The sequence below is a fragment of the Dioscorea cayenensis genome, chromosome 18 (assembly GCF_009730915.1).
Source record: "Dioscorea cayenensis subsp. rotundata cultivar TDr96_F1 chromosome 18, TDr96_F1_v2_PseudoChromosome.rev07_lg8_w22 25.fasta, whole genome shotgun sequence".
Classification (NCBI taxonomy): Eukaryota; Viridiplantae; Streptophyta; class Magnoliopsida; order Dioscoreales; family Dioscoreaceae; genus Dioscorea; species Dioscorea cayenensis.
The window spans coordinates 12,586,056-12,602,972 of NC_052488.1; the positions used below are offsets into that span (position 1 = coordinate 12,586,056).

Here is a 16,917-nt window from a genome sequence, read left to right on the forward strand (position 1 = left end):
ACATTGCAGTAGAGAAAAAACATCATTATGTAGTGAAGTAGCTTCTTTTTCTGAATTTTAATGAACTCATTTGATGATGTTTTCTCACTATTTTTGATTCTTTTTAAAGCTGAAGTGTTCCTTTTCTTGTTTAGTGAAGATCTCAATTTTCAACAGATGCTTTTGATTCTATATTTGATGCTTGTTAATGGTTATGAATCTGTTACATTTTCATGTTTCATTCTTCTTTTGTGAAATAAAATAAAAATCGAAAGGTCTGTAAATGTATAAATGTCCCAATGAATTTTGCAATTGCATGTATAAACCTGTATGTTTTATTTTTGTATTTGATTCATTTAATTAATTGTTAGAGAAATGAATTGAGGTTGTTGTCACTGTTGTTATTAATGTCAAACATGTCACTGTTGTTGTTAATGTCAAACATGTCACTGTTGTTGTTAATGTCAAACATTTATCACTCTTGCACTTTTTGGAGTATGATAATGTGAATAAGCTCATTTTATAGTTGTTAATAATGGCATATGTCTGTTTATTTTGAGGTTGAAGCATTTAAGTACTACAAGCTAAATAATGGGGCCAACATTCAAGGTAGAAATCTCATGATTCTTGTTTTTCTTATCTGATGTACTTGTATTTAGTTATTAGTATGTTGTCTGTCAATTCATTTGTAGCACTGTGGATAAATTAAGTGGTGAGAGCAGACCTGTTACACATCCACTGGATGATGGTTGTATTAATGTTTTCACTGATTTATTGTCATTGGTCATGTTAATTGTCGTATATTATTTCTGTGTTACTTATAAGAAAACATATGATGTTAATTTCTGCAGATTATTCAGGGTTAGAAAGATGTATTGGTTGGCATGAATGTTGGAGATATGCAATTCATCTTCCATCCTTAAATTTGATTGTTTACTTAAATTTGATTGTTTACTTTTGCATTGACAGGGGGAAAATGGTAAGAAAAAATTATTGATGAAAACCTTTTTATGATTTTTTTTAGTTTCTTAATTACCTCTCAATTTAAAGACTCCTGTTGAAAATGGTTTGGTTTCGGTTTCTCAAACAAACAACAAGGAAATAAGATAGAGATGGAGTACTCAGTAGAGGATCCTGTAAGTACAAGAGTGGATAGTCAGCCTGTTGCTTGTTTCCTGACATAAATGAAGCCAATAGATTTTCCAAACTAAGCACAACATAAGAAACACCATTTTCCCATAAGCCATAATGAAAACATCTGTAGTTACAGTTAGATATACCTTAGTTCATACTACTACTACTTGCTAATTGCTTAAAAGGTACATCATTTTTCAACAGTAGCCATCAGTTCTATACACAAATTATTTGAATTCAGCAATATCAATCCTTTCTTCTCCAAAAATTTGTAATATAAACTGAATTTGCTTCGTATTTATACTTTATGGAAGAAAAGGTTCAAAATCCTTCATTGACTCATTAATTGGCAACAATTATATTATTGCTTGACATGAATCCTATTACAGGCAACACCTTCATTTCTATACACCTTCATTCAATCTCTCAATCTCTCTTTCTCTCTTTCTGCAACCAGTAATTTAGATTCCAAGCCACTGATAGCATCCTGCAGTCATAAATTCTGAGAACGAACTGCTGCAATCTCATCCAACAAATTATTGCCACCAGAGGAAACAGAAATGGCCTTTTCTGTATGGTTACTAGCTTGTTCGACAGCAAATAAAGCTTTACATATGGCCTGTTTTGATTGATCAAGAATTGAGGATATGGCACCCTCTGTGGCATGTCTTATCTGTTCCTCAATGTGATGAACTGCTTCTGCAGTAGCAGTCTTTGCTGCAGAGACCCTCAAATGTGCTTCTTCTAAAAGAAGAGAAGTTGCTTGCTGAAAAGAAAGCTCTGCCAACTTCTCAACTTGCACTGCAAGCTCAACAGCTTCTTGTTTCTCAAGCACCAATTTTGATTCCAAACCAAACTTCTCACTGATAGATCCCTGCATTGTTTCTTTGAATAAAGATTTAGCAGCTTCAATTTCAGCAATTGCTAGTTTTTTGTTATGTTCGATTATAGAAGCATATTCCTGTTGCTTAACTTCTGACCGAGCCAACTCTTCCACAAGCCGATCTCTGTCTTTTTCAATAGTTTCTTGTATGGATCTAGCCTCAGATAAAGCAATCTTAGACTATGAGAGTTCATTATCACTAACCTCCATATTATGAGTGCCATTAGATGGCAAGGAATTGCTATCTACAACGACCTCTAGCTCTCCCTGCCATAGAAATGAGAATCATCCTCAAACCTCACAATTTATTAGTAATCCACTCATTAACATGGAGATAAGTTCACCTTAGCATTTGATACATACTTGGCTTGCATCTGATTTAAAGACTGAAGCATGGAAACCATTCCTCATGAATACACTTTTCCTATCAACAAAAAATTTGGAATTCATAGGCTTACATCACTATACATAGACCAAACAAATAATAGATTATTTGTTAAAAGTTTCCAGATACCTCTTGCTCACAAAAGTAAACTTGATGGCTGGTGGTTCCCAACAATTGCCAGCCACCATAATCGGAAGCCATCGCTTGCAAGGAGCACACCACAGTGGTGCATGAGCAACAGTGATAATCTCCGTCTTCTACAACCAACAGATCAAATACTGCAGAGAAAGGGAAATCATGATAAATTCCAAACAAATACAGATTTGAGCCATTCTCCCTATTCTTATTGTCCATCATAAAACACACATGCATACAAGGAACCATGCTTGTCAAACACTATACATGGCCAGGAATTATGGATTCCGACGCCTGGGATACAAAAAATAAGAGACATATTCAGAGCGAATGAAGACCCAATTCAATATATAACCATGCATGGTAAACATCGCATGTGACCATGATTCATTGCTTCTAAGATTATAGATCCAAAAAAAAAAAAAATAATACAATTAGGGAGCCAAAAAGTGATAAAAAAGAAGTCTCCAAAGAAACAAGAGAGCTAAATTCAGCTTCAGCATGCTTTAAAAGGAACATTATTAACAGTCCAAAATGACTAATTTCTCAAATGAACAAATTTCGGTAAAGTTGACCAATCTGAAGAGTTAATGCCATTCACATCTATTGATGCATCCACCATTTCCTTGTGCAAGAATTTTTTTTTTTTTAAATTTCATGAGAATCGGCACATTTTAAGAAATGATCCACAATCCCCACTATGCCAAGCTAATCATGCTTTGTGGTTTACATGCGAAGTAAATACCATCCGAAAATTGTAGCAACAATCTGAAGTCTGATTAATTCACATATTACCCGGTAGCCATTAAGATCAGCGGCCTCAATCCGAGCACCACACTGCAAAAGCACGTTCGCGACGACCACCGATCCTCGGACAGGCAGCCAAGTCTGTTTCCTGCGTGTTATCAGCCGTGTTCACATCGCCACCGTGCTTCAATATTTTAAAAAAAAATTATCAAAAATCAAAATTTTCCTCAGATTAATCAACAAAGAACCTAAACGACAGAAGCATTGAGCAGAGATTATGATTCGAGTTGGGTTTAGGGTTTTACCTCGATGATATACTGAGCGACGTCGACGTGGTTATTGAGGACGACCCACTGGAGGGAGTGGTAGCCATTGCCATCGGGCTTGGAGAAGGTGTGCCCCTCCCTCTCCACGAAGTCCCGGACCTTCTGGAGATCGCCATAGGTTGAGGCGTAGCAAAACATCAATGATGGTGTTGGAAACAACCTCCCCGGAGCTAGGGTTCTCATTCTGCAAGGAATTTGGATCCGAGACGATCTCGATCTCAGGTTCACCAGACGCCATTGACGGAGCGATCTAGGGTTTGAAAAAACCTACCAGAATTCCAACCAAAGATAAGAATTACCAAATGTTAAAGAGGTTATTTTCGGGATTTTTTATATTTTACCCATTGATTACCATGACGAACCAAACACAGTAATGAATTATTCCCAGTTATAAAATTTCCCAACCAAACGTGGTTATATCAAATTACTACAATATTCCCAGTCATATAATATTCCCATGTATATTACCATGGTAATCTCGTTACGTAATAATATGTTATTACCACGAACCAAACGACCCCAAAAGGTTTTCTACCAAAATTTTTTCTTGTTTTTGGTGATTTTGTTTTAAATTTTAACGTCACCATTGACAATTGGATTAGATAGAATAATGGCGTCAGGTTTGAAAATAAAATTTTGGGGATATATTTCAAACCAAAACTTTAAAAATATAAAAAAAAATTAAAATTTATTCTTTTAATTAATGATTTTCATTAAAATCAATAAAATTTAAATAATAAAATCATTAACATAATTTAAAGTAACTAAACATATTGCTGGGATTCCTAAATATATTTGGCTTGATATTTGGGGTAACTTTCCATATGCCATGGATACTCCAACCAAAAATAAGTTTTAAAAAAAAATATCCTTATATATAAACAATAATTAAAAAAATAGTTAAAAAAAAGGTAATAATAAGTAAATTTGGAAAATCAGGGTTAAAAGAAATATAGTTATTTATCAGGGGGTTTCAAGTAAAAAAATCTCCAATAAAAGTTTGCACTAACGTTTGAGCTCTCACACCGCCGCCCAAATCGAAGACTCTCACGAACCGAAGAAGCCCTCAACCCCTCAACCCTCCCTCTCTTTGCGCCAATCCTCAGGGATCTAGGGTTTCGTCCTTGCTCTCATGGCTGCCTCTGGCAACCCCACCGCCTCCGTTGGCCGGAGCAACGTCCGGATTGTCGTCGTTGGTGACCAAGGCACCGGCAAGTCCAGCCTCATCGTCTCCATCGCCACCGAATCCTTCCCGGAGAACGTCCCTCGCGTCATGCCTCCCACTCGCCTCCCCGCCGACATCTACCCCGATCGCGTGCCCATCACCATCATCGACACCTCCTCTAGGTCTTCTGTCTTGGCCATTCTTCTCCTTTTATTTCGCAATCTTGTTGTTCTAATCATGGGTATCTTGTTGTTCTAATCATGGATTGTTGTTGATCTCTTGCAGCCCTGATAACAAAGCCAAGCTCATTGGAGAATGCCAATTGGCTGATGCTATAATTTTGACCTATGCTTGTGATCGGCCTGCGACTCTTGATCGTCTTAGCACCTACTGGCTACCGGAGCTCCGCCGATTGGAGGTGTTTATTGATTTTTTTTTAAAATTTTTTATTTTAATCTTTTTGTTAATTGCCGTTGATGGAACTTTTGGTTTGTTGTTAATGGTTTTCTGTTTGATGTGTAGGTGAGAGTACCTGTGATTGTGGTCGGTTGTAAGTTGGATTTGAGGGACGAGCAGCAGGTGAGCCTTGAGCAGGTGATGTCTCCTATAATGCAACAATATCGGGAGATAGAAACCTGCATTGAGTGCTCGGCTCTCAGGCAAATTCAGGTTTGCTTTTAGTTTTAGTGATTCCCAGGCATCTACTTTGAAGATCTTATCTAAACTTTTTTCATGTCTTTACTTTTCCTTTTCTTCTTTTTTTTTTGTAAACCAAACCCAATTATCGTGAAAATTGTAGTTTTTTAAGTGCTTTGTGGAGAAATTTTGTTGCCTCGTCTACTTTCTGTCTTTTTTTTGTCGTTAGTAGTTTTGCTTGGTGTGTATTTTTATAACATGTTTTCTGTTTGATATATAGTTAAACAGTTTGGTAACTTAATTTGGTATGATCCTTTTGCTAATACTCTTCCTGAACATGCACAATATATTTGCAATAATGTCCTTGGTTCTGAAACTTATTTTGTTTGATTAATTTGTTGTACTTGCCTTTTGTTTGCTGTAATTTGTGTTTGTTTTTTGTTTTGTTACTCTTTTAGTTGAAGAATCTTAATTTGTGGTTGAAGATGCTAAAACAATCATTGTGTTCTTATCAGGTTCCGGAAGTCTTCTATTATGCTCAGAAGGCAGTGCTTCATCCGACTGCTCCTCTATTTGATCAAGAAACACAGTCATTAAAGGCTCGATGTATTAGAGCTTTGAAAAGGATATTCATTCTATGTGATAATGACAAAGATGGAGCGCTTAGTGATGCGGAATTAAATGACTTTCAGGTCCTTTTTTATCCTATTTGTGTTAAAGCTTGTTAGGGATCCCTGTGCAATGGATGAGTGTTTATATATACATATTTTGCTCAGGTTAAGTGTTTCAATGCCCCACTTCAGCCTACTGAAATAACTGGTGTCAAGAAGGTTGTACAAGAAAAGATGCCTGAAGGTGTCAATGATCGGGGCCTGACATTGACTGGATTTCTTTTTCTGCATGCGCTTTTCATTGAAAAAGGCCGTCTTGAAACAACATGGACGGTTTTAAGAAAATTTGGATACAATGATGACCTTAAACTAAGGGATGATCTCCTCCCAACATCTTTCAAGCGAGCCCCTGATCAGGTATTAGTTTTGATTTCTTTTCTCTTGTGGTTTTAGACAATGTTGGTAGTCTTTTCTGGGGTTAGGGCAAGATATTTTAGTTTTTTTTAGTGTGACCCACCAAGTTGATGTGTTAATGAAGTTCAAAGAAAAGAAAGTCCTTAAATTGTGTGGTAACAATGGCCTGATATGCTTTAATCTGCGATAAATATCACAAGTGACTTTAAAGGAGTGGAGAAGTCTAAAATCATATAGGAGTCTGAAGACTGGATTGACGAGTATTTTTTGCTCTAAGATTTTCAATCTGTTTCTGCAGTTTGTTATCTAAATTTTACTTTGTACATGTATCAAACAAGTTTAATTTAGATATTTTCAGCAAGGCATTCAAAATTCTTAGTTCAAACACTCTTTATGAAGTTATGAACTGAACTTAGAAAGTGAAACAATATATATATATATATATATATGTATGTATATATTATATTTTGGGTTTGTAGGGGCCTGTTAAAAATATTTTAGCTTTTGTAATAAGTTATATATCAGATGCTGGAGCGAACAGATTGTTGTAATATTTTTTGCTCTTGCTTCAAGGTAGTATTATTTTTCCTTTTCAGACTTAGAACATGCAAGGCAACAGACAAATTTGTGACTTGTCTTTTGGCTAGTGATTGCACTGTTAGGACCAAAGTTCTGTAATAACTAAGGATATAATATTGACATTAAATCTCAAATTGCAAGCACATGATTTTACTTAGCTAAATCTTGTAAATGATTCTTTCGTATAATTTTATTTAATATCTTTTTATCATTAGCCGAAGTTGTTTAGGTGTAGTTGGTAAAAATTTCTGTATATTTCAACCTGTTGTTTGCAGACAGTGATAACATACTATGTATTGTTGTTCTTTAATGTAGTGTGTGGAGCTGACTGAAGAAGCTTTGGATTTCTTGAAAGGAATTTTTGCTATGTTTGATATTGATAGTGTAAGTATTAGTTACCCTATCTTTTATTCTGAATTTTTTTTTCTTTGTGCTGTTCCTTTTAATTTCTCTTTTTGTACTAGGTTTTCGATTTGCCCTAATCTTGCTAATGATTGTACATATGTTCTGTTTCTGACCTATGGTAGCTAGATAATTCTGTTAGTTTTGGCTATGGCTTATGAGTAATTCTGTATCTTTATCAAGTTTCTTGATACATGATGCATCATTTGCTTACTGAATAATAGAGAAATAGATCAACTCTCATTTTCTTTAATAGTACGAATTATCTTAAATTGTATACATGCTGCATCTGGAGTCCCTGAACATATACAATATTGCTTTTCATTTTTTTACTGTTAGATCGGACGATATGGTTGGACATATTTACTATTGTTGTATGAATTGTTTTTTGTTTTCCCAAGTAGTTGATTGTTGGTAAATTGGAATGTTTATTTGAATTTGGTGATTTGGTGGAAGCTTCACCTTAGGTGGGTGTGAGGAACTTAGGTTAGGTGGGTGTGAGGAACAAATCTTGTTTTATTGCAAAAGATTAAAGCCATTCAATTGCAGGGAGGGGTTTTATTTACAATTATCTAGTCTCCTACTGTCTTCATTCTTTTATTTATATATATATATATATTTCAGTTCAAAGCAATTAGGTTTAATTAATTGGTGAAGGGTGCTCATGTGTTTGAATTTATTCTAAATTGGCATCATGATATCTGGCTGGGCAGATGGTTGCTGTTTGCAAAATAGTTTGCTTATGTTCCCATCTTGTACTCTTTTGTTGCCTTCTATGGCAATTAGAAAGCATTAGGGAAGATGGTGTTTGTTCCCAACATGAAAGGTTGGGATAAGGTTGTACATTCAGGATGGAGGAAAAGCTGTTAGTGGGAGAGTTACCTGGTTGAGGGCAAATAGGATGTGATGTTCAAGGAATGTGGGTGTCAAGTTCTTAGGTGGGCCGGCTTTTAGAATGCAGATGCTCTCATCCAAAACTAGGGCTATAACAATCTGAAAGGCTTTCTGTGAGATTAGAAGTTTGATTTTATTAATTATAACTTTACGAAACCAAAAGGATGATCGAGACAATCAAAACACGTGGCTTTGATTATATTTAAAACTAGAACTAATATTTTAAAATCATTGTGGTAACTGACATTAAAAGGCTTAAAGATTAATTGCTTGCTTAAATAGAAACACAAAATTTTGTATTCTTTGCATGTCTGTTATTTTCATATGTATGAAGTCAAGGCTATTCTTTTGAGAAGTTTGCATATATATGACTGGCTAATTGTGTTTATAACCGCACACAAATCATAACTGTGTACACCCCCTAAAAGACATTGATTTTTTTTTTTTAAGTCATGTTTACTGATTTCTGGGTCAATAATATATATTTTCTTCCAAGAGGAAATGGCTTTGCTTTTCTCTGTGATGTTCTTAGTGTATTTTAAATTTTTGTCTTCTAGGATGGTGCTCTGAGATCCGCTGAACTAGAAGATCTTTTCTCAACTGCACCTGAAAGGTGATGTTTTTTATTTATGGTTTACTTTTATTTTTTTTAAATTGAAATAATATCATGCTGTGTATTTCACTGTTTTAATCTGTGATGGCTTTTCATGCTGTCACCTAGAAAAGGGTGGGGGTTTGTCTCTGTTTTATGGAGTAAATCAAGATTAAAAAAACTGCATCGGTCTTTATTGGAAACTATTACTTATGCTATGCATCTAACACACTAAATTGATATATAGTTTGTGGGATTAGCAATCAATCTTTTCATTTGTTTCCATATAAAATTTCCAAAAATAAAGTTATTTACTGTAATTATGCAGACATTTATTAATCGGAAGTTGATTTCCTAACAAGCTGTATATTGATCCTAATTTTCCTTAGACTTCCTGTTTAATGCCCAATCTACATAAAATCTTAAAAGCCATTAGTAGGCCCTGAACAGGGCACGATTGTTCAATTTGGTTGTATAAGTCGAATAATGTTCATTTTGGTGAATGCAATAGGATATGAATTGTTCAATTTGGTCCCTCCAGTTTCTATGAACCACGTGGCATGAATCTGTTAATGGTTGAAGTGGGTGCTTATGTGACTTGCCAAGTGACCAAATTGGACCACATGCCATTATAATAGAATTTTTTAATTCTTTAAAGTAGTGGCCTCGCGAGATGTGATGGCAGTGCTATGACTTTGAGAAGAAAATTGAAGAGGATTTTTTTAATAACATGTAGTGTGCCATGTGTAAAAGTTGGCTGTGTGGAAAGCAACCACATTGGCCTTAATGAATTCCTACCACATGGCTTATGGGGTCCTGCCATGAACATTTTCTTGGCTTAGAAAATTGACTATTATGTCCATTTTAAGGACCAATATCGGTTTTAATCTCTTATTTTTTAAGGATATTAGACAGTGAAATGACTACTCAGTGTGAGATTGAAACGAAACATGAAACCATCAATATCAAAATTTTGTAAAAGGAGTACTTCCATTGTTTATGAGACATTCTATTTCTTATTATTGGTTGAAGTGATCGGGGTTAAATTACTGCTGCAGGTGCATGTGCTGTGTTTTTTAATATATTAGTCCAGAAAATGTGGTAGTTGTTTATGCATGTCTGCAGAACTCAATAATGTTCATGCATTTTTGTGATATTGATTTTATGCCATTGCCAGATACAAGATATTAAAAATACATGACTTAAGTCACAAGTTATTGTTTAGTGAAGGAGATAAAACCTTAGGATATGCACACACTAGTTAAATGATTATGGGTGAATTTTTAAAGTGAGAATATAGATAGCGTTTTTTTACTGGTTTGTCCATGCAAAACCTCTTTGGGAAAGAAACTGTATGAGAATTGAGGCAATACCAATTCCTAATTTGGGTTCTTTTATTTTGGAAACTATAAAAATTGAAAGATTCTCTTTTAACTATCTAAGAATAAAGATGCTGTTTACAAATACTATTTCACAAGGTATTCTAATCAGTTCAGTAGTCAATTTTGTGGTAAGTGAAATTTGATTATCTTTGATTTTTCTCGCTTAACAAGTTAAAGTTAGAGACGATCTATAACCATTATTTGTTCTGTTCAACTCTTGCATGATCTAATGGTCAAAACACTCTTGCTGTATATTCCATTGTCTTTTAGAGTTAGCCTCCAAAAGTTTGTTTACAATAAGTATTTTTAAGCTCTGTACTCTGCAGATTCTGCGAAGCTGTTAATAAGGAAGGAATTTTTCTTGTTAAGTTTGAGTTGAAAATTATTCTCTTTTAGTTTTTTTATATCTTTTAATGTTTTTGTTCTTTTGTTTTTTTGTGTGTTACAGCCCTTGGGCGGAAAGTCCTTACAAAGATGCTGCTGAAAAGAATGTGCTTGGAGGATTAACTCTTAATGGGTTTCTTTCTGAGGTTTGTTGTATATTTTGCTCATACACCAAAATGCTGCTTTAATGTCTTGTGCTGAAATCATTTAATACAAAATTTCATTCAGTTTTCAAGTTGTTAATGGTTTTATTTTTTGGTTGCTTGTCTTGCCATGGTTTTGCATGTTCTCATATATGTGTAAATGCATTATCTTACTATGATTGTACATGACTTGTGTATTAGTCAACCTTTGAAGTGGAGCAAATTGATTGCTATTGCCAATGGCTCAAAGTCATTTTGCATTCTCGTAAAATGGGGGGTTGGATTTGAAGATGCTTGAAACTTTCTACTTGTTTTTCTGAAGTTTCTTAATTGACCAAACACTTTGTGATTTATGAGGCTGTCACTGTTCTTAAGATATGAAATTTTTGCATAAACTGTTTCTGATTAGGTATTGATTATTTAAAATGGTCTCCATATATTATTTGGCTTAAAGAATCTTCAAAAATTGTTTGTTCTTTTTTTTTTTCTCAGAACATTGCTTGTAAAATAGGTATTTTGTGGCTTTCTGCTTGTTCAAATGGTTCTAAGCTGATTATTTCTTCTCAATTAGCATGGACAATCGATGATGCCATACCTATTGAATTCTCGTATTTCTGAGTCAATCAATTTGTGTCTCAATATTTATTTGGTTTTAAGGCTTTTACCGCATCACCAACTTTCTTGGTGAACTGCATGGAATAATGTGTTCTTCTGTATGTTTGTATTATACAATTAATTTTGATTCACTGGTCTGTACATTGTAATTTTCTACATGCTGCAAAACTCAGATTTTCCTTTAATTGCATACTTTGTTCTGCATGAAGCTTTCCTAATCTTTGTTATGTTGTGTGCAGTGGGCCCTAATGACCCTTCTTGATCCTGCAAGTAGTTTGGCAAACTTAGTATACATTGGATATACTGGTGACCCTGCTTCGGCATTTACTATAACCAGAAAGAGGAGGGTAGATCGTAAGCGAAAGGTTTCACAAAGAAATGTTGTGCATTGTTTTGTTTTTGGTCCTAAAAATGCCGGAAAGTCTGCCCTGTTGAATGCTCTCATTGGAAGGTAAAATTTATTCAACTTTGTTTCTGTAAGTTGAGATGGTTTATTATTACCTGTTACTGTACCCATTGTCAAAGTATTTATTGTATTCTTAAACATTGTTTCATGATCTTGTTGAAGGTCCTTTTCTGAGAAATATGTGCCGACTACCAGTGAGTGCTTTGCTGCCAATTTTGTTGATGTACCCAGTGTAAGTACCCCTTGATATAATTTCTCACTAAAAAAATTTCAGATTCTGAACACTAAAACAAGCCAATATTAGTTTCTAAGAAATATGTTATGTATGGCCAAGTCATTGGATCTAAAAATCTCTTTAAATAGCAAATAATGCTTATCTTTAATGTTGTGAAACTAATGCGTATCGAGTAGCGTCTACTCTTAGTTACCACTGGAATATTGTATGAGCAGTTTACATACTTCATCAATCACACACTGAGCTTTCATTGTCTCCAATATTTTTTCATTGTTTTTAACTTTTTAATGAAGTATGGTTATCCCAAAATCTGTGCCTTTCCTCGGGAAGCCATTTGATTTTTGTTTGTTTTTATTTGTTGCTATTTAATTCTAATTACCATTTTGTGTGCTATTAATGCACAAAAAGGTATCTAGTTTCTTCTGATTGGTCTGCTATTTTTGTAGGTTTCATTTTTATCTTGTAGTTTACATTTCATCTCAAAGTCAACTTTAATTTATTGTGTCAATCTATTTGATAATGGTTATCTTAAAATCTGCTTCTCATTTGTGATTAAACCAGTAGTTTGATTTAAACCAATCTTTGGTGATAGGGCTTTGATGATTATCCCTACCTTGTAAAATCATGGCATTTTCAAATCACCTATACTATGATTTGCACAATATTGAAGCTGTTGCAGACAATATAACTTGAGAAGTGGATTGAAAAGGCTGAAATGATGACAAATATGAAAAATAATGAGTTTTCAGTCATGATGAGATTATATTAAGGTTCACCTTGAGTTCTTTTTTTTTTTTTTTTTTTTTTTTTTTTTTTTAAGTAATAGATGTGATTAAACCAGTCATTAAAGCGCTGGAAATAATTTGATATACTGATTTGTTGATGATATCATATTAAGTAGGGAAATTAAAGTTGAACTAAAGCTCATGTTTAAATGATAGGGACATGCGGTTATATTTTTAAATACAAATGATTGTATGAAGCATTCTTATTCTCTAGGCTTTGAGAAAAAAACATTAATCGTTTTTACATGGTGTTGATTTTTTTCCTTGGCTGCATTCACCTCTTCCATGGATGTCTCACTGCCACATGTTCTTTCCAGTATTCGTTTGACTAGTGATTGGAGTTTAAATGATGGATGAGCTTAATTTAAGCCTAAATTTGTTCAATAGGATCACATGCCTATATTAACAATGGTTGTTTGGTTGGTGAGTTAGCCAAACTCTCTGACCAAACAACCTTGTGTTATCCTATTTATGTTTTTTTATTATAAAAAATAATCATTTAAATTTATTTATGCATTTATCATTTTTTTAAATATTAATATTAACATTACTTGTTTACTAGAAAAAGTAAAAAATTTAAGTTTGTAATATTTTATTTTTGTTAGTCTTGATTAAGTCAAAGTGTGGACAGGTTATATAAAAATCGTTCTGCCAAAACTAGTTTTTTTTTCTAAAAAAAAATGCCCGTAAACATATACTCTATTTCACCCATGATGCTACTTGAGAATCATTGACCTGATCCATTGAGGTGTAATCACCTTTAAACATCCAATCATGATAATGTTGTTGAAAGTTATTCTAGTAGTTGGTAACGATTCTTCAATCTTCCATTTAAGACTACAGTCCACAATTATAAAAATTTCATTGAAGCTAGAATGATTTCAAGGCTCTTTTTTATGTTTCTTACTGTCTCAAGGTTCTTTGTTATGTTTCTCACTGTCATTCTGCATAATTGGTAGGCCTGTGGCTAGTTAATCCTTCCTAAGTGATAATATATTCATTCATATTTTGATGCTTTAGAAGTAGGTCTTCATGATATTTTGTGTGTTCTACCTTATAATTATGCCCATATTCATTTCTGGCTATACACAGATATGCTAGCAAATAATGAAAAATAAATGAAATGAAAAAAAAATTGGAGTTCAAACTGTTTAACTACTCTTTTAGATCTGATTTCACAATGTATGTCAACTAAGTACATAATTGGTGGTATTGATAAGGGTGTCAAGAAGGCATTGGTGATGAGAGAGATACCAGAAGATGGAGTCAAGGCACTGTTGTCTAATAAGGAGTCATTGGCAGCTTGTGATATTGCAATATTTGTTCACGACAGGTATCATAGGATATGTTAATTTGTCGCATTCTCATATTTTTCTCTCCTATATGGTGTAAGATGGTGAAGGTTCAATGCAAGAAGAGGAATGCTAATGCTATGTTGTTTTTTTGTTGATTTGGCTTTCTGCATGTTCCTTAATTCAAGCTAATGTGGTTAAACCTAGAAGGAATAATCTTGGATGCCTTCTATATTCTTGACCTTGATGTTTCTTCTCTTGATATATTTACAAATTAAGACTAGCTACATACTTAATATAATTACTTTCTTTTCAACTTAGATATATATGTGCTTTCTCATTTTCAGTTCTGATGAAAGTTCATGGAAGAAAACAGCCGAATTGCTTGTTCAAGTTGCTAGTCATGGAGAAAACAATGGGTTTGAAGTTCCTTGCCTTATTGTTTCTGCAAAGGATGATCTTGGTCCTTATCAATCGGCTATTCAGGACTCAACAAGGGTATCAAATTTATTTCTTGATTTTGTGTTCTTATTCATTTTGCATGATTATGATCATAAGAAATTTTATGCTGTTGGGTAGAAATATGGTTTTCTTTATGCCTGTTCTGAGACACTCATAAACACACACTTGTTACTTGTTCGCATGGTAAAAATATGGTAAAACTATGAGTTCTTATATATGAAATCATAACATATCCTGCCATGTTTATTGTACACTAGCATGGCCTTTTGATAATACATTTATGCCACCATACTAAGTTATTATAAATGCCCATATATGTTTAGGATATGCATGAGGTATGTGATACATGTGTTCTATTCTTGTGGTGTTACAGGTGAGCCAAGACATGGGGATTGAAACGCCTATACCAGTCAGTATAAAGTTAAGGGACTACAATAATGTTTTTCGTAAGATAGTCACTGCTGCACAAAATCCTCATCTAAGCATTCCTGAAACTGAAGCTGGGAGAAACCGCAAGCAATATCGTCGGCTTGTAAATCGTTCTCTCATGTTTGTTTCAGGTATTATCCTGAAACTGAACCTGGTCTCCATAATTATGATTTTGCACTACTGAAATCAAAATACTAGCTTGCTTTTATCACTGCTATATGATGGTTTAAACTAGATTTATGAACTTACCAAAACTCTTCCTGATGGAGATAACATGAGTGGCCTTTTCTTCAACCAGGCAACATGAAGTATTAATTACATTACTTGCTCTTATAACTGCTATTTATCATGTTTAAGCTATATGTTGAGCTTAAGTTGTTATAATTCTCATTAATGGAAATATCATGACTGCCTTTTCTTCACCTAGTTAACTGTAAAAGGCCAATTTCCTCATCAATGAATTTCTTATTATGTTCAAAAACCCATTTGTGTCTATCTCTTTCTATCACCTATCACCGCACTGTTTCTAAGTGTGGGCCTTCTATGAAGGTCCGCAGTTGACATATCCATATATATATATATATACTTGAGATGGGGAATGTTCCTGAGCATCCTGAAGTAAATTTATAAAAAATGATCTGGAATCCGAAGGACTAATTTGTAGTCTGTTTGGCTCTGTTTCAGATATTTGTGATACCCATTAACTGAGTGGCCTACATATATTTTGCTGGTAATTTGATCCATGCACTTTTTAAAAGAAAGCAATATGTTAACTTATTCATAAATATAACTAACAAGGCAGATGAAACCTGTTACGTTGCTGAATGTAATGATGCTAACGAAAGGATATTAAGCTTTGTTGAAATGAAAATCTTTTTTGTTTTATTGGTAGTGATTGCATAATTGCAATATCAGAGAGGTTAAAGATTGACTCTGTTCTGCCACATTTCCTTTGATTTCCATTTTGGTTGTTTAGTCTTATCTATTTTCCCCAATATTCTGTGTTTTCCTAAAACTATTTGTTTCACATATCAGTTGGAGCTGCTGTAGCTGTTGTTGGACTAGCTGCTTACAGGGTTTATGCTGCAAGGAAAAATACCTCGGGTTAAACTTTTAACTTCATACGATCTAGTCGGGCGCTCCTGGTTCATGGTTGCATTTTCAAAACTCTTCAAAAAGCTTCGTAGGCCTGGTGTTCTATGGCTGTGGCACTCAAGATGTTCCTAAACTAATATATGGTCTTATTTTTGTTTTTAATTTATGTACAGATCCGTTGTCAGTTTTTCTTGGGCCCGAGTTATATGGAGGGTGTGGAATTCAATTTTTTTTTTCTTTTTGTTTGGCTTTATTTTTCTTTATATTTATCGCTTGGATCATATAATACGATCATATAATACGTTGTTTTGGTTAAATTGGCTGCTAGAATTCTTCAGCTTCATTCTATGTGATATTAATATCAGTGTAATATCCAGCTCTCAAAACTATGCTGTTCTATGTGGACGCGGGTCTTTTTTTTTTTTTAATATTGTTCTTGGAAGTATGATGTTTGGATGACAGGATTGGGAGGGATGGGTCTTTTGTTTGATTCCAGTGGTATGCATAAGAGCTGAGCCCATCTGAAAATGTTTGTGTATGGTGGCTAACCTTAATGTTAAGAGGATCTGTTTAGAAAATCTCTTTTAGCCCTAGGATGGTTTGGGAATTTAAATCTGAATGGATTTGGGATTTTGCCTTGTGTAAAGCTATACAACAGAAAATGTGCAATTTAAAATTTGAATCCTGAATTATATAATCAAATAACATTACTTCGAAGGATAAATAAGCAAATATATGGTTCTTCTGGGTGTGTCAGGATTATGAGAGTGGAGATATTTGTATTAAGACATTTTATTTGTATTATAT

General features: G+C 34.0%; 1 protein-coding gene across 1 annotated transcript; it reads left to right on the forward strand.

Annotated features, from left to right (window-relative positions):
- The first annotated feature begins 4,605 nt into the window (after nucleotides 1-4,605).
- Nucleotides 4,606-16,511, forward strand: LOC120282107 (mitochondrial Rho GTPase 1). The gene is made up of 14 exons (XM_039288854.1): nucleotides 4,606-4,936; nucleotides 5,040-5,172; nucleotides 5,277-5,423; nucleotides 5,906-6,082; nucleotides 6,167-6,418; nucleotides 7,310-7,378; nucleotides 8,848-8,903; nucleotides 10,713-10,794; nucleotides 11,646-11,857; nucleotides 11,975-12,044; nucleotides 14,053-14,165; nucleotides 14,472-14,622; nucleotides 14,960-15,146; nucleotides 16,051-16,511. The coding sequence occupies exons 1-14, from the start codon at nucleotides 4,722-4,724 to the stop codon at nucleotides 16,122-16,124; spliced, it is 1,938 nt and encodes a 645-aa protein (XP_039144788.1). The 5' UTR covers nucleotides 4,606-4,721; the 3' UTR covers nucleotides 16,125-16,511.
- The last annotated feature ends 406 nt before the right edge of the window (nucleotides 16,512-16,917 follow it).

Coding starts and splice junctions, on each gene's coding strand:
- LOC120282107 (XM_039288854.1), top strand. CDS start 4,722: ATGGCTGCCTCTGGCAACCCCACCGCCTCCGTTGGCCGGAGCAACGTC. Junction 7,379..8,847: donor CTATGTTTGATATTGATAGT/GTAAGTATTAGT, acceptor TTTGTCTTCTAG/GATGGTGCTCTGAGATCCGC. Junction 8,904..10,712: donor TTCTCAACTGCACCTGAAAG/GTGATGTTTTTT, acceptor TGTGTGTTACAG/CCCTTGGGCGGAAAGTCCTT.